Genomic DNA, 21,593 nt, shown 5'->3' with positions numbered 1-21,593 from the left:
TAGTTTTTAATGTTTTAAATACTTCATTCATTCTGTAAATTCTTTCTTTCATCCCTACGTGAGAGAGAGAGAGAGAGAGAGTAGATTTTGATTTGTTTGTTTATTTTTGCTTAGTCACCTTCTTCCTTTCTTTTTATTTCTTGCATCTTTCTCTTTTGTTTATTTGACGTACTGCTTATGCTTGGGCACTAATGACGTCATAAGTGTTGCTTTACTTGCTAAGTATGTCTACCTTTTGTTTTTCAAAAATTTTGTTACCTCATTTTTCTTCTCTTTCGTTTTCTCTTTTATTTTCTTTGTAGAATTTCGGACTTTAGAACAACAAAAAATCTAAATTTGTACGAGTGGATATATTCTAGTCTTACAAAGGTATATTTATTAACAAAATTCGTTTCTTTTGTTATCAGTTACTAACTTAAAGAAGGCTCTAAATTGCACTACAAAGGAAGCTTGACAAAAAATAGTATTTTGCTTAAGGTTTTACATGGCAAAGGATAGAGTTTCTTTGAATGTGGGTTCACTACCATGTCCTTTTAAAATTAGAGATCAGCTCTACAAATTCTTCGTTTGAAGATGCACAAGTCTTGGTTTTTGGATTGCCTTTGACAGTACTCTTTTTTTTTTTGGTCGAGCAAATTAAAGAAAAGTTAAGTTACAAAACTAAGATAGAACTCAGAGCACGGTGTGCTATCGCATAGTTAGAATGCCTACTAGATATACTTGAAGGACATCTAAAATCTCTTGGTGAAACTCAGTAAGCCTTAGGGCAAAACAAGTGGAAAATTATGTTATTATGGATCAACCAAAGCCTACATGGAAAAACAGCCCGTAATTGGGACCAAACTCATAGTTGGGAGCCATTAAGATTGCCTTTGGCTCCTAGAAGGGCTTGCTTTCACTGAATCAATATCGAGATCTTGCTAGAGACATTCACTTAAAAAGAAACTTCCAGGCAAGCCGAATTTGTTGGGCAGCCCTAGAAAATAAGGAAATGGTTCTCAAAATGCACTTGACAGAAGACACCACATCCTTCCACATGGTAACCTCATCCTTAGTAGATAGTTTACCCATAATCAACCGCTATTTAAAAAAAGTAGGACGAGCAGTCACAACCGAGTGCCAAATGCGACACAATCTCATATGCCAAATACAAGTAGAGTTGAGTGGAGCATAGTGAATCCACTCTTGGTGAGCTATAGCAGGTAGATATCTTCATGAAAGTGCTTCCATTACCCAAGTTTGAAGCTTTTTGACAAGCTTTACACTTATACATGGAGGCGGCGTAAACTAATACCAATCGAATTTTGATTTTATATTCGAAAGGGGGACATGGATTTGTCAATATTAGTGGGACATGCTTCGCTCACTCAACTTTATTCCTATTTGTTTTGGTCCATGGAGGCTAATTAATTTGTATTTGTCCATGGTTTAATGGGGTGCACATCTTTTATTTCACACACTTGAATTCTATCACTAAGCTAGAGAGTAGTATAGCATCCCTAAAGATAAATACAATAGTATAAATGGTCCCTCCTTCCCCTCCATGTCCCTCTTTAATGCCTCCTTCATAAGTGGTCCCTTCCTCCCTTCCCCAATCTCACCTCACGTGGCTCCTTTAATGCCCCTAATGCTATTGTTCTTTAATTGAAACTCCTTCCCCCCCCCTTTATCCCTTAGTATAATCATGGCCTTTCCATCTTCCTTTTCACCCCTCTTCTTTTCCCCACAACTAATTAATAAGAATTTTTATTTTTTCAATGTTATGGGGACATACTTTTGTCTCCTTACAATGAAAGTCCCAAAAAAGGGCATACAATGTGGCCAAGCTACCAATGAAGAATATTACAGTATTGCCATGAGGTATTTCCTTTTGTTTGTCAATCATTCTTCACTTGGAGTTCACCATTAGGCCAATACTAAGTTAGATCTTTGATCTCCTCTAGTGAATTACAAAGCACAAATATGCCATAGATCATATTCCATTCACCCATGCGATTTCAAAGAATCACTCACAAGATACAAAGAAAGAAGCCACATCATAGATGACATCAAGAATCCATAAGATGAAAACCAAAAGTATAAACAAATATTGTTATATGTGGTATCCTATGTTATTTGTACAGATATAGTTTTGTTTATAAATATATGAGCATATGCAATAGTGCGACATGCAATGGCTGTCATTGTAGATTGGATTGTATCATGCCACTCCCCATTGCATCCAAAAGCAAAATACTAGATGGCTAGTAGAGGAGCAAGCTACTGCAAGTCATCCACTCTTGTTCATTTGGAGATAACCCTACTATCTTTTTGGTTCATCTAGGGATAACCCTACCATCTTCTTTGACAAGATGGCTAGTAAAGGAGAAATATATTGCAAGTCCTTCACCCTTGCTCATCTGGGGATAACCCTACCATCTTCTTTGACTAGTGTTTATATAGCTCACATCATGTTCTTAGATTGTGTTGAGTTGCATTGAACTATGTAGTCTCAAGCCAACATAAGATGAAATATGAGCATTTAATGTTTTGGCTCAAATACTCTTTAAACAATGTAGCCAATGTATTTGGCCTATTAATGACTGCTAGTACATCCTCCTTTCATTCTAGTTCCAAGTATCACATTTTCTTAGTTGGCCTTTTTCATGAACTTGGATTGATGCTTAGAAGTATCTATTTTGTGGTGGACAATGTGGACGAAAAGTTATTGATCGACAATGTCAGCATTACTTTGTTGGAAGTTATTGATCGATTGTTCCCTTATCAAAACTAGAAAGAATAATACACATGCCATACCATCATAAGAGATCCTATGTAGGTCCCTCAACTTCTCTATTGCTACAAATTTTCACTGATCAAGGTGGGACTCTGACTTGGGAGGGAGGTAGAAGAATCACATTCAATTGGTACAACAACACACAATATCCTTTTCATATAGAAATCAAGGTCAAGGTGCCAAATTTGAGAACACGACTAGAGGACACACCTCCTTTGAGAAGAGGACTAAAGAACATACCTCCTTAGAGCCTTCAACATATGTCCTTGGCATGTTCAATACACACAAAATGTTTATTGAAAAAACCAAATGCATACCATAGGTCGTACTGCCTGGTTTGCCCATCCTGCTAGGGTTATGACACCTACCTCATGGAATGCCCATTGCATTTGCTTGGGGTGGTTAAGTAAGGGTGATGGACTTGGAATCAAGTGGTAAGCTATTATGGGTGGGTTAGTTAAGGGTGAAGGAGTTCCATCTAAATTGCAATTTATGGTTGCTTGTTGTGGGTGGGGTGTTGTAGTGCATTGTTCGGCCCCATTAGTGCTAGGGTCATAAATACCTATTTCATGGCATTTCCATCGCATCTTCTTGCGATGGGTTGATGACAGCTGATGGAGTTGCATCAAAATTGAAATTCATGGTATACTTTATCAACATTATTATTTCTTCACACATTGATGATTGCGGATAACAATGAAGAGCAATTATCACCACATATGTGAATGTACTATGCTTTGCATGATGCCAATGCTTGGACAATGATCACACCTTTTAAAGTATGGAGCCAGGTTGATGTGAGCTCTTTGAGTTGTGGTTATAGGCTAATGGAAGGCAACATGAGAATAAGGTGAGTCTTGCTACATTCCAAAAGCTCCCTCCCTCCCACACTCTCTCTCTCTCTCTCTCTCTCTCTCTCTCTCTCTCTCTCTACATATAAATAAATAAATAAATAAATAAATAAATATATAAAATAGATATTGTGGAATGAAGATACCATGATACATAAGAGGGAGAATTACTTGTACTCATTAAGAAGAACTTTATTAACGAGGCATAGTATTGGTGAAGGCATATGCAAGACCATCATCCCTATGGCACATAGCAATGTGCAGCTGAACATGCATTAGCCTATGTAATAATCATAATATAACTATGGCATTATGCAACCATAATATAAACTCATGACATTATGTAACCATCATGAATTAAATGTATGTAACAACACAAATGGTTGCCAAATGACATATAACTCGAGTAACAAGCCAAATGGACTACCAATCAAATGAAATGTCAAATGACATTCGACTGTTGAGTGGTCACTCATGGGGCTAATACTCTTGAGATTCGTCAAATTTTCACAGTGTTAAAACCCATTTGTTGGTAGTTCGTGCCAAGTGGGAGTGAGCCCCATTTTGGCATGATGACATGGTCAGACAACCCTCTGCGGCTTCCCATCTTGCTCCCTTACATAGCATAGCAGCTTAGTAATCCTTGTTCCCTTACACAGCATAGCAGCTTCATTCCAAATATTCATCATATTATATATACAAAAAGCCAAAAATGCTATATGCATACATGTGCGCATGCACGCGCATGCACACACACACACACTTACTATCCCTTCCTCCATTGGTTTGGTCACTTGCTCATTAGTTCTCCCCCCTCCCCCCTCCCCCCTCCCCCAAACCCCTCTTTCAACTTCTCTCCCTAGTATTTCCCTCTTTTCACCCACTCTTCATTCATTTCCCTTCTTAAAATTTCCCCCTCCCCCCTTCTCCCCCCTAATTTTCTCCATATTTTTCCTACCATTTTTTCTAATTTTCTTCCTAAAATTGTCATTTAATTTTTATATATTTTTTGCCTATTTTCCTAATTATTTTGTATTTCTCCCTAAATTTTCCTAATTTCTTCTAAAACTCTTTTTAATTATTTCCCTATTTATTTCCTAATATATATTTTCCCTAATTATTTCCTATGTACCCTAGACTTTTCTAAAATTGCAAACTTTTCTAGATACAACTTTAATTATTTCCTATGTATCCCATATACTTTCCTAGGGGTAGATACAACTCTAATTGCAAACTTTCCTAGATATAACTCTAATTATTGCCTAGATACAACTCTAATTATTTCCTATGCATCCTAATTATTTCCAATGTATCCCATAACCTACACTAAAGGAATCATGTAAAACTTGGTTAGCCCCAACTTAAGTTGCCTTTGAATACACTGATATTGAGGTACCGTGTCTCCTGTTGGCACGCAGTGGTAGGATCAGTAAAGGCTATAACTACATGCCTTTTCATGCCCTTTAAATCCCCAATGATCTATTGAACTTTGAAGTCCCGACTAGGCCTACCTATTTAATGAGACTCCACGGCCATAATTGACCTCCCGCACGCTAGTCTTCCCGCTCGCTGCCTTCATTGCCCTCTGCAGCTCTGCCTCTGCCCTTGCTCTCTCAGTAGAAGTTGAGCTCCTTGGCTCGCTATCCCGTCCTAGGTTGGATTTCCTTTCCTCTGGCACAAACCTCCACCAGCATTAACTCACTGGTGCCACAATATTGTGCTGACGACCCCCCCTTTTTTTTGCTCACTAAATCTATGATCAAACCGCGTCTCATCCCCCGCACATCGCCACTTAGTCCAACAACAGGGTGCCTTCTCCTCTCCTTGGAACCGAGGATTCACAGGTTACTTTTTACCTAGCTAATTCTTATTAACTACCCCCCCTCCCCCTCTCTTAGTTCTAGAAAAACCCTGTCCCCTTCTTTTTTTACAATCCTCCCTTTTCCTTACTTTATGTAAACCTTTTTTGCCTTGCTTTGCTTTCATACAAATTTCATTAAACTCTAAGCCCCCTTTTTTTCATAACATATGTCCTTTTATAATGTTTTAATTTCTTTTCTATATATTAGGACCTTAACCCTTAGTTTTAGCTTACTTTGTGCTATGGACTCACCCCCCCCCCCCCCGCGCGCCCCCCTCGCCCTTTTTTTCATATTGTTAGTAATTCCCTTATTTAGTTATATACCCCCCTCCCCTCCCTCTTTAAATCCTTTATTATAACCCCTCCCTCTTTTTTAGATTTGCTATAACTCTAAGCCCTATTTAACCTTTTTAATGTATTATTGGTCTTTCTCTAACATGAGCTTGCACCTTAGTTAATTCTTGTTTTATTACTTGTTCCAAAGTGCTTTTTAATTTTATGCTCTCATAGAAGTTAATTGTCACTCCCTTTTCTTTTTTTTGTTACTTTTGCTAAAAGGTAAAAATTTCCCCCTAGTCTTAAATTTTTTAAATAAAAAGCACTCTTTTAACCTTTTTTCTATATATTTTTACAACCATTTTTCCTCTTCTTAATATTCCCCCCTTCTATATGGTTACATCTAATTCCCCTCTTCTCAAAATCAATATCTAAATTCCCCCCGATTTTCTAAATATCTATTCCTTTGGGTCTCCTTAAGTCTCCCCGCTATTTATCCCCATTTAAGGTTTCCTATACTAATCTCCCAAGTAATTCTTTCTTACCCTCCAAAATCTCGTTATTGGTAACTACAATTCCACACCTAACCTTCTACCTAACTAACCTTTTACCTTATACACCCTACCTAATCAACACTTGAATTTTTTACATATCATGCTGGTTAAGTTCATGGCTAAGTGTCTATTTTATTGTGACCCCGATAACACGGGAGGAGGGTTTATGACACTTGTCTTCCCAACTTAAGTTAACGTGGTTCTCATCATGTTTTCTTGTTAGATGGTGGCAGGTAAGCAGACTCCCCTCTTCAATAAAAGTGATGCTTGCCAGGACTTATCCAAGCTCAACTTCTATACAGTTTCCACAAAGACATGTCTACAAAAGGGCCCACTGCTAGTTTCCTTTACAAACAGACTTGTACAAACTTTTTCATTAATTTGTCCTATTTCATTGTCTAGCTTCGCTCTTTTGTCTTTTCACTATGCAAAGGCGTGTTGTAAAATCTTCCACACACTCATCAGGCGCATACACATTCGAGGTCACTCTTGCATAGGATAGTAGCTCTATACCACAATATCATCATGTAAAAAAAAAAAAGGTAAGACAACGTAATTGCACTCATTGAGTGCCTTAAAAAATAATGGGTGCACTACTTGAGAAAGTAGTAACGATATGAGAAAAGAAGAGCTTAGTGGTCATCATAGGTTGCTCCAAATGAAAGCACATCACCAAGAATTATTGTACGCATTCTAGTAATATCTAAAGATAGCTCTAAAGCATTACCATGGAGAGCCTGTGTCAAGAATAAAAAATCAAACATGTCACTTTGCCTTGACCACTCCTACTCATTATAATTTTTTATAAAATTGCCACCACAATTCAATGTCCTAGCTATAAGGAGAAAGACCAAGTCCACAAAGCTCTACCCTGAAGTGATTTTTGTTAGGCCTCAAATTTGAAGGGTAGCCTAGAATTTCATTCTGAAAGGTCATCCTTCTAGTCAAGATGTTTTTGATAATTTTGAAAGGCACTCCAAGAATTTGTTTTAAATGTGGCACTTCTTTTTGAAGGTTTATTTCTCTCTTGCCTTTCTTATAAAGGGCAAAATGCCCTTTGAAGGGCATTGCAATCTTCAAATGTAGGGAGTGAGTTTTGTAACATTGTAAAGAGACTATGTCTATAGTAGTTGAGTTTTGTAACATGAATATTTTATAGAGACAATGGACTCAAGATTGCAATCTGTTGAGATCAGATAGAGACAATGGACTCAAGGTTGCAATCTGTTAAGACCGAATTGCCGGAACATGTTTAGAGAAGCAATGTTTCTGCATTTTTATTGGATACCAACCTTGTGCTAGACTTTGTGTGCTTGTGTAGTCCAATTGCATCTATCAGACTTCCATCAAGCATCGGATGGCTTTACCTTTGCATTGGTCTCCCTTCCGACAAGCATCCAATTGCATTCAGTGTGGGAACGTTCCAAAAGTGGTGCATGTGTCGAATGTCGAGTGAGGGGGTCTCTCCCCCCCCCTCCAATGAACAAGACATGATAATTAATTTGAAGGTAAGGCTAATTGATGTTGCAAAGCTAAGCCATTTACTTGTGGACAGACAAGCCGAATCTCAGACGATGGAAGAGTACGAATCGACAAATTGCTGACGCTCATCCCTATCTCTTCAAACCTCATCTCAGTTGCGGATGACAATTTTTAGGATTCCATCGATCCTGGTTCCTTTCATCCTTGCCAAAGAATGCCGTACCATCTAAGATGAGAATCTTGTGCCAGCAATTGAATCATCGACCGATCCCCCGGAGTCACGGATGCGTAAACTATCGTGAAAGCCAGCTCGAACGCAGATTATTCTCAGATATGGAAGAACGAGCACGCAGGATTTCTCTGCACTGAGTACTGGAGGTTTTGGGCGATAAAGAGGTCCGAAGGTGAATTTGTTGCATGAAGCATGAAAGAAATGCTGGATTCTTTGGACGAGAAGAGCTTGCAGGATGAATTGTTCTATGAAGCATGTTGGTGGGCAAATTTTAGCTGAGGATTGCGAATTGAAATTGGGTTTGGTTGAGATCTGGAAGAGGGCAGCAGATGGAAGAACGGAGATTGAAGAACATATTGTCACACCTTTCACCCAGCTCCCGTGTGTTAGCTGGAAAGTCTGCCACCTGTGATATACTGAACGGGAAAAGCAGAAGTGGAGCTGCAGCGGATGGTCTTGGAGATAGGTGGAACTTGCCCATCACTGTCGTTGATGACTTGCTGTTGCCTCACCGCCGCAAAGAAGACTTGAGACAGCAGGATGAACGTAGGGATTGCAGAGCTAGACAACATGAGCACAGCCAAGATCAATCAATTAGAGGAAGACATTTGCTTTCTTCCTCTAGCATTGGAGAAATGGCAGATGGTCGATTCATAAAAACAGCAGGACAAATTGAAGAAGACAATTCCACGTACGCCTCAAATGGGCAGGTTACGAGGAATTCTATATCGTGCGCGCCTGAGTTCGTAGACGATCTGCTTTCTTTTGGCAGGTGCAATGTTGCTTCAAATGAGCTCACATTACAGAGGTGCAGAGGCGCAGAGATATCGAAAACAACCACTGGTGCTTTTAAATACCAAATAGGAAGAGGAGGAGGCGCACGCATCGCAGGGGTCGACAAAATCCATGCAAGGGTGATGTTAAAGGGAGATTTTACTGAAGATGATCGTCTGGCGGCTCTAAAACTCGAAATCGAGCAGGAGGAAGGAAGGGAGCATAACAGATTGGCAGTTGAGGGTCAAGCCGAGGACGGGGAACGCGAGCTGGAAAGCAATCTAGGAGTTACAAATCAGGGTTCGCGGATCACAGGGAAATCTTTCGGAGGTCGGGCAAATTACATAGCTGAAGCTAACAAAGATACCAAGGGTCTCCAAGGCATAGACGGTCATTACAAAGCACCTGTGGATAATAATGAAGGGGACGCAATGACTCGATCCATTTTCAAAAGTCTGTTCAAGCAAGACTCCCTCCGCAGTAGGCAGAGCCTGCCCAACTCGCAGGCTCTAGAATTTAGGAATCAAGCTCCCGGGAGCATGAAAGTGAGTAGAAATAACGCTATGACGGGACAGAGGAGGATCACAACAGAAGATTGTATATTTTGTCTCATTGTTCAAGGCCGGTCTCCTGCATTTAAGGTGAGCATTTTGATGGATCCAAATGCTATAGCTCGGAATGCGGTATAGTAGCTAGGGGGTATGCCATGTTACTTGTGTATAGCCAACTTCAAGGAGCTGTTTCTAAGAAAGCAACTTGTGTATAGTAGCTAGGGAAGCCATGTTACTTGTGTGTAGCGAACTTCAAGAAATGCCCACAAGCGTAAAATTGCTCGAGACATGTTTTCATTCTTTCAGGTTCCCGAGGTTGTGTAATAACAGACAGGTTACCCTGTGACCTAGCACCTGTGTGGTGGTTTTATCATTTTAGGCTTTTGGTGCTTGTTCTATACAAAAATTTGATTTGTAAGATTGGATACATTCTAGTCTCATGAAGGGATAAATATTTTGGTATGGCATCAATCACACCCCAAACTACAACTTTCAATGTTTGTCATAGAAATCTTTTAAGCTGTTTGTGAGACTTCTTTTTATTGTAGACGTATTTCTAACTCTGTAAATGGAAAGATAAGAGCTTTGAACCCCTTTTCACTTTTTGAACATGGGTGTTTGTAGAGCTTTTATAGATCTTGGCAATCGGTTGCCAACATCTATATCTGTACCAAAGGGCAGATTAGACAAATCTGAGTTAGCGCCCAGTTTGACTGGGATTCAATTTTGACCTGATTTGTAGTGTCTTAAGGATATTTTGGTTAACCTACTGGTATTATATATTATGTGATTACAGTTTGATGTGAGAGAGCCTGTGGAGTAACCCCTCACTTGAGCTGGTTATATCACTAGAGGCGCACTTCTCTGACCGGTGTTACATGCATATCTTGCTTTTCTGTTCAATTGGCTCATGACAGGTGTCGCCAAAGCCATGTGTGGCTGTCGCATGTGGAGGTGCATGAATCCACCTGTCAAGGGAAATGCCCTACTGGTGATTACCCTCTTATCCATCAGTGGGTTAGTAGCCCTGCTGAACTGCAGAGTGAACTGAGTTGGCTTCTTTGCTACTTGACTCTCCCAGCCATCAGCCTACAAGATTCCTTGTGCATAGGAATAGTGGCAGGAGGCTTATCTGTGTTGTGCATATAGCAGGTGGAGAGACAGGATAGTTCAAATTACTCCCAGTCTCTAGTGCAAATTCGACCTTATGTAGTCTTTTAGGGTTATTTTTGTTAGTTCACTCGATGGAAGGGGCACTGATGGAAAGTGAGAGGGCAACCCTCACTTTTACAGCCCATCGATGGGTGGGGCTGATATGTCCTCAGGCCAGTGAACCTGATTTGATTTGCCACGTGGCATGTCGACTGCAGCTGCCATGTCAGCAACAGTGCCCGACATGTGGCTGCTGCCATGTCTGCATCTGTACAGGTCTATGTGACTGTATGCCACATCAGCAGCCCATGGAACCTGCCATGCTACCACTACAGATCCATACGGTGCCACATGTTGCTAGTAGTCTGGTCATCTCCTGTCTGTACTATAGGGAGTGAGGGAGGTTATGTGGATGTGCCCGCCCGAAATAGTTGTAGCTTTCTCTTCTTTTCTCCCTGGAATTTTGTAGTTGGGGGGACTCTGCTAGGGCACGCTTTCTAGGGAATATATGGGAGCTCTTTACTCGCTCTTCAAAAGCCCAATTTGGATGCTCTCACCAACTTCACCATGTTGGTACAAGAGGTGAATGTGAAGGAGGGACAAATAGTCTGTCAAGGTCAGAAGATTACCATCATTCCTTACCGTACAACCGTAGTACAACCGTACACAACAATCTGCACAGAACCTCGGAACCCGTACAGTCCGTACGTTGAGTTCCGTATACACCCTTGGAATTTCCAGAAAGGGGGAGAGGGTAGGGGAGAGGAAGGAGGAGAGAGAGAGAGAAAGAAAGAAAAACGTCTTGAGAAGCCCTCGCAGGACTATGAGACAAAGCGCACACATCAAAAAGGGGTAAAGACCAAACATCAGTTATAGACTGTGAGTCTCTTGGAAGTGCACATACCACTCCCAAAGTTTATGACTGAGAATCCTTGGGTTTGGATTTAAAGTCTATGTAAGTGCTTTTCCATCTCTGTAGACAGCCCATTTTCCTTCTTTGTGAGTGTCCTTCACTTTGTTCAGTTTTGTGGACTTCATCTTGAGCTGAATTGGGGTGAGCTCCTCTGATATCCATACCTTGGTACCTCTCATTGCAATCTGAGGGGTTGCTGCTATGATATTTTTTTTGCCAGGCTCCCTTCATGCCAATTTTTAGGTAGTTCTCCAATGCATAGACATCGAGCATTAGCAGCCCTTTTTTGCTACGCTTGTACCTTTCCATATACTTCACTCTTGTTGATTTTATTGTCCATGATTGCTGAGATTTACTCTTTGATTGATTTGACCTCATTGGTAACCACGTCCTGGATTTTGGTTACCAACTGTGATGCAAGTGCTGCTTCCCTGAGTATGTGTAGTGCTTCTTGAATGATGTCTTGCTTTCCATTGTTCTCCATCTCCTACACTTTCTTCCCGAGAGCTGCAACCATAAGTCTGAGCTCCCTTACTTCCTACTGTAGAAAGCATATCTGCTTCTATGGGTATGAGCTAACCCTCCGCTTGTAATGCAATGTGTATGGGCTGGGTGTTACTGTGATGTTGGAGTAGGAGGGTTTACTAATAGGGGTTGTAACAAAGGTCTTCACCTTTGGGAGCTCCATGGTGGCCTATGAATAACTGGGGGTCCTTTTGCTGTCTCTAACACCCCAGACTGAGCCCGAGGCTCAGCTCAGCCTGGGGGCTGAAGATAGGTTGTTCTTGTGCCTCTCCTAGGTTAATGACCTGCGAAAAAAGGACCGCCCCCTCCCACGCGACCTAGACTTTGAAAACGGATTGCTGCTAAGCCGCCGCCACCGCGACCTGGTCCTGGGCGCCGCCCTTTGCTGGTGTGCTATTGCTGTGCTGGTACTACAGCAGATGGGAGGAGTGGGAGGAGATATGCAGAAGGAACGGGAAAAGAAACGGGAGAGGGAGGAGCTAGGCGCTAGGCGGGGGTGCAGACGGATAAAGAGCAGGAGGGGAGGGTGGAGCAGACAAGAACTGGAGGGAGAAGCAGACAGGAGGAGGGAGAGAGAGGGAGAGAGGAAGAGAGAGAGCTAGGAGGGAAGAAGCGGGGGGAGAGATTGGGAAGAGAGAGAGAGAGAGTAGGAGAGTAGGGGGAGAGAGAGAGTAGGCACATAGGAGAGCATGAAAGGAGGTGGGTAGGATAAGATCAATTGATAGTACATGAGTGGTAGGGGGTTGACTTACACTACAACTTAGTTTCCCACTTTTCCCCTCCATAGGTGGTAGCTCAGGAAGAACTTGGACATGCTGTCCTACGTGTGGCTTCAGCAAGGACACATGGAAAACATTATGAATCTTGGATGTACTAGGTAGCTCCAACTCATATGTCACCTCTCCAACTTTGCAGATGATCTTGTAGGGACTGTAATACCTATGAGCAAGCTTCGTGTTGGTGTTACCTTTGAGCGAGGTATAATGGTTCTTATGGAGGCGTAATGCAATAATCTCTGTCTTCAAAAGAGAGATACCTCCTGCATTTATCCGCATACTTCTTCTGCTTGGCTTGGGCATCCTGCATATTCTTCTTAGCCAATTGTAGAAGGGTATCCAATCTTTCCAAGTCACTTCTTGCTTGCTGATTTTTCACAGCCACGTCTGCAATTAAAGGCGGCATCCCAACCTTGCATCCATACATTGCTTCAAAAGGGCTCATGCCAATAGAAAGGTGCTTGGTACTATTGTAACAAAGTGCAGCAAGAGCCAACCACTTATCCCAAGACTTCTATGTATCATGACAAATGTGCCTCAATTATTCCTCCACCCATTTGCTCACCCTTTCTGACTGTCCATCCGTCTTAGGGTGGGAAGCAGTTAGGTGTGAGGAGAGTACCTAATGCTGTGAATAACGCCTGGCAAAAGTGACCCATAAATTTTGCACCTATGTCACCGACAATTTCTAGAGGGAAGCCATGATGCTTCAAAACATGCGCAATAAACCGCCAAGCACTTGTGGTGATGCTGAATACCGGGTCTTAGTGGGTTTGAAGTGAGCCTAATTTCTCATTCTATCCACCACCACATAAATGCTATTCCATCCCCTCTCTATAGAAGGTGACCTTGTGATGAAATCTATAGCTATGTGAGTCCATTTGCCTTCTAGAATGGGTAATGGTTGTAAGAGACCTTCGGATAGCTAGCTGTCCAGTACTGCAAAGAGCAAGTCCAACCATCCAACACCTCCCGTGCGATAGTGACTTCTCAGTCAGCTTGCGACCGGCAAGGGCAAACCATCACTCATCGCCCCCCTTACTCTGAACTGGGTAGTCAATACCATCAAACCAAAGTAAAAACAAGTACATTCAGTTTTGGGGGACAACCCAGGGTAGAGTACCTCTTATTGACTCCAAATACATTCTGTTTAGAGGGACAACTGAAGGCTGAGAACCTTTATTGGCTCAACACAAACACACATAGAGCTAAGCATCATTTACCTCCTCAGAGAGGAATAGATCATGAAACATAGCAGATGAAGCTTCCTGCTCAGGTCCAGTAGATATAGCATAAATTGAGCTTGTCCAAGCTCTCCTTAGCTGAAGTAGTGAGGTCACGTTGATGAAGCAATTTGTTGAACAACCTCACACCAATAAGCACCATTGCTGCTCATCCCTAGCTGAAGGAGTGGGGATGAGTATGCACCACGAGGACGAGGCTCCATAGTGTCAAACTGAGGTAGCAAAGATAGCAAGCGGGAATAGATAACCAGCCAATAAAGGAGCGTGTCTAGGGCTTTGAAATGAATTAGCAGCTTGAGAAAGGCGTGGCTAGTGGATGACTCGGAGGTGCCAAAATGCAATTCCTAATGGAAAAGCAGCAAGAATACGCCTCAAAATGGAGAACTGAATGAACCCGAATAAGAAACCAGCAAGTATATCCCCTGAAATGTAGAATTGAGTGCTGAAGCCTCCTTAGAACAGCTCACGAGAGCACTCTGAAGTGTAAAAACAGGCTGTCCATGTGGAAGGTGGCTCGCTAGAACAATTCGAAATGAAGTAGCAGGCCTCCACAATGCAAACCGACTGTTGTAGATGAGCTGGAGGCTAAGAACAGCTCGGATGTGGCTGGAAATGCAGCTCCAAGGTGATTGAGGGTTTCAAAATGCTGGAGCAGATGAGGAAAACACCCAAAGTCACCTCTGATGTAGACGGTTATGCTGCAGCAGCACCAAAACAGCTCGAAATTGCATTAGCAGCTCCAAAACGTGTTGAAAATGCCTCCAAAAGTGACGAAAATGTGCAGCCAATGCATGTAGGTAGATAGCTCTGCTTCAACGGCTTGAAAACTCTAAAAACGGGAAGGAGACAGCTCTGAATCATCTCGTATGCAGGCGCCACTTGAAGAAGATGCCGACCAGCAGCACGTGTGCACACGCCTCTTGAAAAATGAGCAGAAATGGTCACAAAAAGGTGCAAAACAAAGGCGAATGAGGGCAGCAAGGATGGCGGCTATGCAGAAACCCTAAACGGATAGAAGGCAGTTGGAAGGAGATTAAAAGGAAGCTGAACTGTGGCGGAAATGAGCAGAAGGAAAGGCTCCAGCTGAGGCAGCTCAGAGAAGAAAGGTTTGAGCAGATTTAGGGTTTAGTGTTAGGGTTAGGTCAGGGATGACGTGGCAAGACAGCTATGGCAGGGTGAACCTGCTTTGATACCATGTTAGAAACAGGGTGTGAGGGAGAGAGAGAGATAAGCTAGGGAGTGAAGAAATGATACTCAAATGAAGACATAATGAAGGCTTTCATTCATTCATCAAGTATGACTTGACAAGTGAAGTACAAGCCTTATATAGGCTATACACTAACACACTTGCACCAAATGCATATGCGATAAGTCCCATAGTGACACGTGACACTCACACGTGACTCACACAATCACTAGTACTAGATCTTCTAGTACTACACACCAACACATCACATCAACACACTCTTTGGCTATGCACATACCATCCCAGATGAAGTTTGTTTGATCTTTTCATATGTCTTAGTGATACCCACATGTCCTGCTGTAGAAGATGAGTGCATTTCATGCAAAACCAGTAGCCTATGCTTTGAATTTGGCACAAGATAAATTCTGTCCTTGCAGTACAACAGCCCATTATGAATCTTAAATTCAACATGCCCTTCCTTGGCTTGAAGGCTCCTGTAACTCCAAAAATATGGGGGCTGCCTTTGAATTCTGCATATATTCTTCTTGAATCCCATGAATCCACTCCTAATAGATGGTGGAAACGGCAGATAAACTGCAAGCCCACATTCTAGATGAGGCATTTCGACCACATTTTCTTTCCCCTTCCTGTACTCAAATGTCGAAATCATAGGACGGAAGTGCAGCCAACTAACCACCCCTTCTGCTTCATGGACAAATTGCACTGCATAAGGAAGTACTTGAGTGTCCTATGATCCGTCTTAACCTTAATTGTGCTACCGTACAGGTAGTGGTGCCATTTCTGGAAAGCATGTAGGATAGCCAACATTTCCTGATCATAAATATGATAGTTCAATTCCTTGGCCTCAAATTTCCTGCTCTCGAAAGCGATAACTCCACGTTGTTGTCTTAGAACAGTCTCTGGGCCTTTGCCAATTGCATCTGTCTCTACAATGAAGGGTCGTGAGAAATCAGGGCATACAAGTGCGTTACCCAAGGCATCTTTGAGGTCCTTCAGACTGAGTTGTGCGTCTTCTGACTACTTGAAGGCATCCTTTTTCAACAAGTCAGTGAGAGGGGCTGCCCTCTTGGCAAAATGTTCAATAAATCTCCTATAAGAAGAAGCAAGGCCCAAAAAGCCTCTGAGTTGGGTGGGATTCTATGGCTGTGGCCACTCCCTCATGCATTTGACCTTGGCCCGAATCCACCCGAATTCCATCCCTGCTCACAATATGACCAAGATACTCAACCTCTTCTACCACGAAAGTGTACTTGCTAGCTTTAGCATAAAGCTGATGTAACCTCAAAATTTCCAGCACAGATGTCATTAAAATATACCAGCACACACTTGTAAAGAAGAGGCTGCCAAATCTTGTTCTTGAGTGCCTGGAAAGTAGCTGGTGCATTGGTCAATCCAAAAGGCATCACTTTGAACTCATATGAACCTCTCTGTGTGCTTAAGGCTGTCTTGTGCTCATCTCCTTCTTTCATTCTGGCTTGATGGTAGCCTGACCTCAAATTAAATTTAGTGAAGAATTGAACATCCTTGAATAGGTCATCTATCATGGGGATCGGAAACCTGTTCTTGATAGTGGCCTTATTCAAGTCTTTGTAGTCAATGCACATGCGATATGAACCGTCTTTCTTCTTTGCCAGGAGTACTAGGGATGCAAAAGGCTAAGAGAGAGAAAATTCTTCTCAAGCAATTCTTGCACTTGTGTTGTCACTTCTTCCCGTTCTACCTTAGAAAGACGGTAGGGGAACTTATTAATTGGCTTAATGTGATGTTCTAGGACTATGGCATGATCAACATCTCTCCTTGGGGGCCACTGTGAAGGCATATCAGCAAGTGCATTTGCAAATTCTGAGAGCAATTTCTACATATCACAATCCTGAACACAGGGAATGCTACCCTCCTAAGATAATGACACATTTAGTGCATAGATGGCGCACTCTCTCTTGAGCTCCCTAGCCATCTGCCGCGCTAAAATGACATGCAATTTAGGGTTTGCGATACCTTGCACTGTTACAGATCTACCTTTGTGGACATAAAGCATTTTAAATCCATGCTGAATTTTCCCAATGTTTCAACCAATCACAGCCCAAGACAGCATCTATTGGGCCCATATCCAATGCCAAGAGATCACCTGCGAATTCATAACCATCCGAGAACTTGATCCTTGCATCCTAGCAACATATCTGCTGATCATATGCTGTCCATTTGCCAACTCTACTCTTAGCCCATGATCGATTTCAGTAGTCCACCAGCATGTGAACAGTCCTGCCATTGGAGAGTAGGAAAGGAGGTGGGTAGGATAAGATTCAAATCAATCGATAGTACATGAGTGGTAGGGGGTTGACTTATATAGTCCTCAACAATTCTCAATCTCCCACTATAACTCCCACTTTTCCCCTTCATTGCAGTTGTATACAGTACACGTCAGATATCAAGCCTGCCTAATTCTAAGCCTCCCCAAGCTACTTGAGCTAGTCTTGTGTACACGGTACACGTCAGATACCAATCCGTGCACATGACATATTTCCCCTCCTCTAAGAACTCACTCCTGAGTTCGCTAAAAAACCCAGGAGTGTCTTCTGGAGGTTCTGTAATGTCTCCCATGTTGCATCCTCCTCAACACGATCCTTCCCACTTGATCTTGTATTCCGTGATAGTTCTATTACGAATCTGTCTTTCACGAAATTCAAGATTCGTGTGGAATAAAAGTCAAATCTGTAACTTCTATTATTTCTTGAGGAGGATCATCCGCACCCAATACTTCTTTCAGTCTACTGACATGAAATACTTGATGTACTTTAACTTTAGGAGGCAATTCTAGTCTATATGCAACTGGTCCAATTCTTTTAATAACCTTGAATGGACCACGGTATCTGGGGGATAACTTTGGAACCAAACCAGTACTTAGGCTCTTGGATTCCTTGGGAATTCGCAAATATACCATTGTTTCTTCAGAGAACTCTCTAGGTGAACGATGTCTATTAGCATAAAATCTGTCCCGATCTTGGGCACTTCTAATAGACTCCTTGGCAAACTGCAACATTTCTTGCATGTCTTGCGAGAATGTCTTTGCAGCATCATTTTGGATTCCCTTTAACCCAACCATAACTGGTGACTTAGGTTGAAACCCGTACATAAGCATAAAAGGACTGTTACTTAAGGCCGGGTAGGATCGGGTAATGCAAGAACGGGTGCTTCCTTGATAGTTAACTTCAAGGTTTTAAAAGCTTGTTCAATGCATCATTTCAAGAGATCAGCTGGGTAGACCTACGTCCACGACCTTTCAATATGTTGGTCAAGGGTGCTGTGATGTGTGAATAATCACGCACAGACTTCCGTAGAAATACCGTGAATCGTAGGAAAGAACGAAGTTGTTTCACAACCTGAGGGATAGGTCATTCTAAAACCTTCTGGATACGATCCAGATCAATGCTAATACTTTCAGAAGAAATCTTGTGTCCTAAGTAAATGATCTCCTTCATAAAGAAGTCACATTTACTCATCTTGGCATAAAGTTTATGCTGTCTTAGTATAACTAAGACAATCCGCAGGTGTCCAATGTGATTCTCTAGTGATCGGCTATATACCAAGATGTCATCTAAGAACACGACAACGAATTTGCCGAGAAAATATCGGAACAAATCGTTCATCATTTGCTGGAAGGTGACAGGGGCATTGGTCAAACCAAAAGGTAATACGAGAAACTCGTAGTGGCCATACCTAGTTCGGAAAGCGGTTCTATCTATGTGTTTAGCATAGATACGGATTTGGTGATAACCCGTACGCAAATCAATCTTAGTGAAATACTTGGCCAAACGGTCTATCAAATCATCGGAACGAGGAAGAGGGTATCGATTCTTAATTGTCACTTTATTCAATCGTTTATAATCTATACACATTCTCCACGAATTATCTTTCTTCTTTCTTAAGAGGACAGATGCTCCCCAAGGTGATTTACTTGGGTGGATATAGCCCATATTGAGATAATCTTGTAGTTGTGAAGCTAACTCATCCTCCTCAAGCTGGCTCATCCTATAAGGTGAAACACTAATAGGTTGAGCCCCAGGTACTAAATCTATGCGACGGTCTACTGCCCATTCTGGAGGTAAATCTTCCGATAGTTGAGCAGGGAATACATCCATGAAATCATCTAACAACGTTCTCAATTCACGGTGTTCAAACACACTTAAATCATTCTTGTTATTAATAGAGACAACAAATGAAGAAAGCGGAATCAAAACACACTGATACACATCATAATGAGAAGTGTTTAATATATTCCGAAGCTACATCGTAGATACAATAGGTCCATGAGAAGAGGGAATATTATCACACTGATTATAAAATTGGGTGTCCTTATCCAAAAAAGAAAGAGTATGTTCCTTTCATCCAATCCGAATATTGTGGGTTTTAAACCACTCTATTCCGATTAACAAGTCCACATGCTCCAAGTGCATGACATAGCACGTAATAGCAGCTGTGTAGTCTTGAATCCGGATAGAAAGCGCTTCAATCTTGTGATCCCAAAACTACTTCCCAGGTGGAAGTTGCATCTCGTAGGTGTGATCGCTAGGTATCGTGGACAGTCCCATCTTCTGCACAAGTTTGTAATTAATAAAGTTGTGAGAGTTGCCTGGGTCAAAGAGAATGTGAACTCTTTGGTCCCTAACTTCTCCATAAACTCGGAAAAGATCATGGGAACCAAATAACAAATTATTAAAAGTACAATTACAAGAAAGTGGGCAAGCAATGACATTTACAAATAATTTGTCATCGAAACTTGATTAGCTCCCTTAGCTTTGGTACTTAGACCCGCATGGAGCTTTGGTCCCGGCGCTTGTTTGTGATTCTTGTGCTTAGGACAATCACTCCTAGTGTGGCCCCGCTCCTCGCATATGAAGCAACGTCCTTCTTTCTTTAGCTTCAAGGTACGAAGGAAACGGGCACGACCATTCTTCGCTTGAGTCAAATGTTTCTTGGAGGCGGCGTTGTCTAAAGACTCTGACTCCCTGGTACCAGTGGTAGACTGGAAGAACTTCCTCTTGTTCTTTCCACCCGTGTCGGCAAGTGTGGTTCCCTTTGCATTGGCCATGGTATCATCATAGATGCGCGTGTAATTCATGGCCTCTTGCAAAGTGGTACACTTGTTATTCTTGATCTGTGTCACGGGGGCATGAAATTCTAAGTACTTTAATGTACTACAAGACCGTGACAACTTTGGTTTTAAAAGTCCAAGCGTGGGCTTAATAATGTGTAATTAAACGCGGCATGGTGCCTAGCACATTGGGATGCCTTGGATGTACAGGGTGGGGGCTGATGTGCAGATGAGAAACAAGAAGATTTCTTTAACTCATAGAGGCAAAAATCATATACTTGATGTAAAGTTGAAAGGGGAGTCCATCCCTGTAGTTTCAGCTTCTTGTATTTCCAATGTAATAAAGTGTCATATTTCAGCGTACTTGATTTTTGTCAAAGAGGACAGCCAACCAGTTCAAGAAGGCTCTACTCTTTCTACTTTAGATAGAGAAAGGGCTGCTTTTATTTCAGATTTTTAGGATTGTTTCTCAGATGCACTTCCTCAAGAATTACCTCCCAAGAGGCCTGAGGATCATCAAATTGATATAATTCCAGGAAGCTCACCGCCTAATATACCTCCCTATCGTGTTAGTAAGGCACAACAGAAAGAGATAATGTCACAAATGAAGGAACTCTTGGAAAAGGAAATAATACAGCCAAGTAATTCTCCTTATTGTTCCCCTGTGTTGCTTGTGCAAAAGAAGGATGGCAGTTGGAGAATGTGTATTGATTATAGGGCTTTGAATAAAGTCACAATTAAGAACCGTTTTCTAATTCCACGCATTGATGATATATTGGATCGGTTGGAAGGTTCCTCAATGTTCAGTCGTATTGACCTTAAAAGTGGATACCATCAGATAAGGATACGGCCTGAAGATGTCTATAAGACTGCCTTCCGCACTTCATTTGGCTTATATGAGTTCCTTGTGATGCCTTTTGGTTTGACTAATGCACCTACCACTTTCAATAGAACGATGGACATAATTTTTAGAGCACATAGAAATTTTGTGGGCACTTTCTTCGATGACATCATTGTGGTCTCTAAAAATGAGCAGGAGCATAGGAAACACCTCACTATTGTGTTTCAAGAGTTGAAAAGACACAAGCTATTAATAAACACCAAGAAAAGTGAGTTCTTTATGCATGAGATTCATTTTCTCCATATAGTGTCAAAGGATGAAGTCAAGATGGGTCCTGCAAAAGTTGAGGCCATAAGGAGTTGGCCAATTTTGAAAAACCTGCATGAAGTCAGAAGCTTTCTTGGGTTGTGTTCATACTATCGGAGGTTTATAAAGTACTTTGCAGAAATTGCTTCTCTCTTGCATGCTTTACAAAAGAAAGCTGTAACG

At 41.8% G+C, this 21,593-nt stretch overlaps 1 protein-coding gene across 1 annotated transcript in view; it reads left to right on the top strand.

Moving 5' to 3' along the window:
• Positions 1-7,799: 7,799 nt before the first annotated feature.
• The window catches only part of HINT3 (histidine triad nucleotide-binding 3), a 29,217-nt gene continuing 15,423 nt past the window's right edge, over positions 7,800-21,593 (top strand). The window contains exon 1 of the mRNA XM_087401156.1: positions 7,800-9,447. Coding sequence (XP_087257282.1) covers positions 8,362-9,447 — 1,086 coding nt within the window. The 5' untranslated portion in view covers positions 7,800-8,361. The remainder of the gene's footprint in view (positions 9,448-21,593) is intronic.

The sequence above is a fragment of the Dipteris shenzhenensis genome, chromosome 29 (genome assembly GCF_047967505.1).
Source record: "Dipteris shenzhenensis isolate YYH24624 ecotype China chromosome 29, Dip_SZ_1.0, whole genome shotgun sequence".
Taxonomy (NCBI): domain Eukaryota; kingdom Viridiplantae; phylum Streptophyta; class Polypodiopsida; order Gleicheniales; family Dipteridaceae; genus Dipteris; species Dipteris shenzhenensis.
Note: the sequence above shows the minus strand (reverse complement) of the source record. Positions and strands in the feature narration are given on the sequence as shown.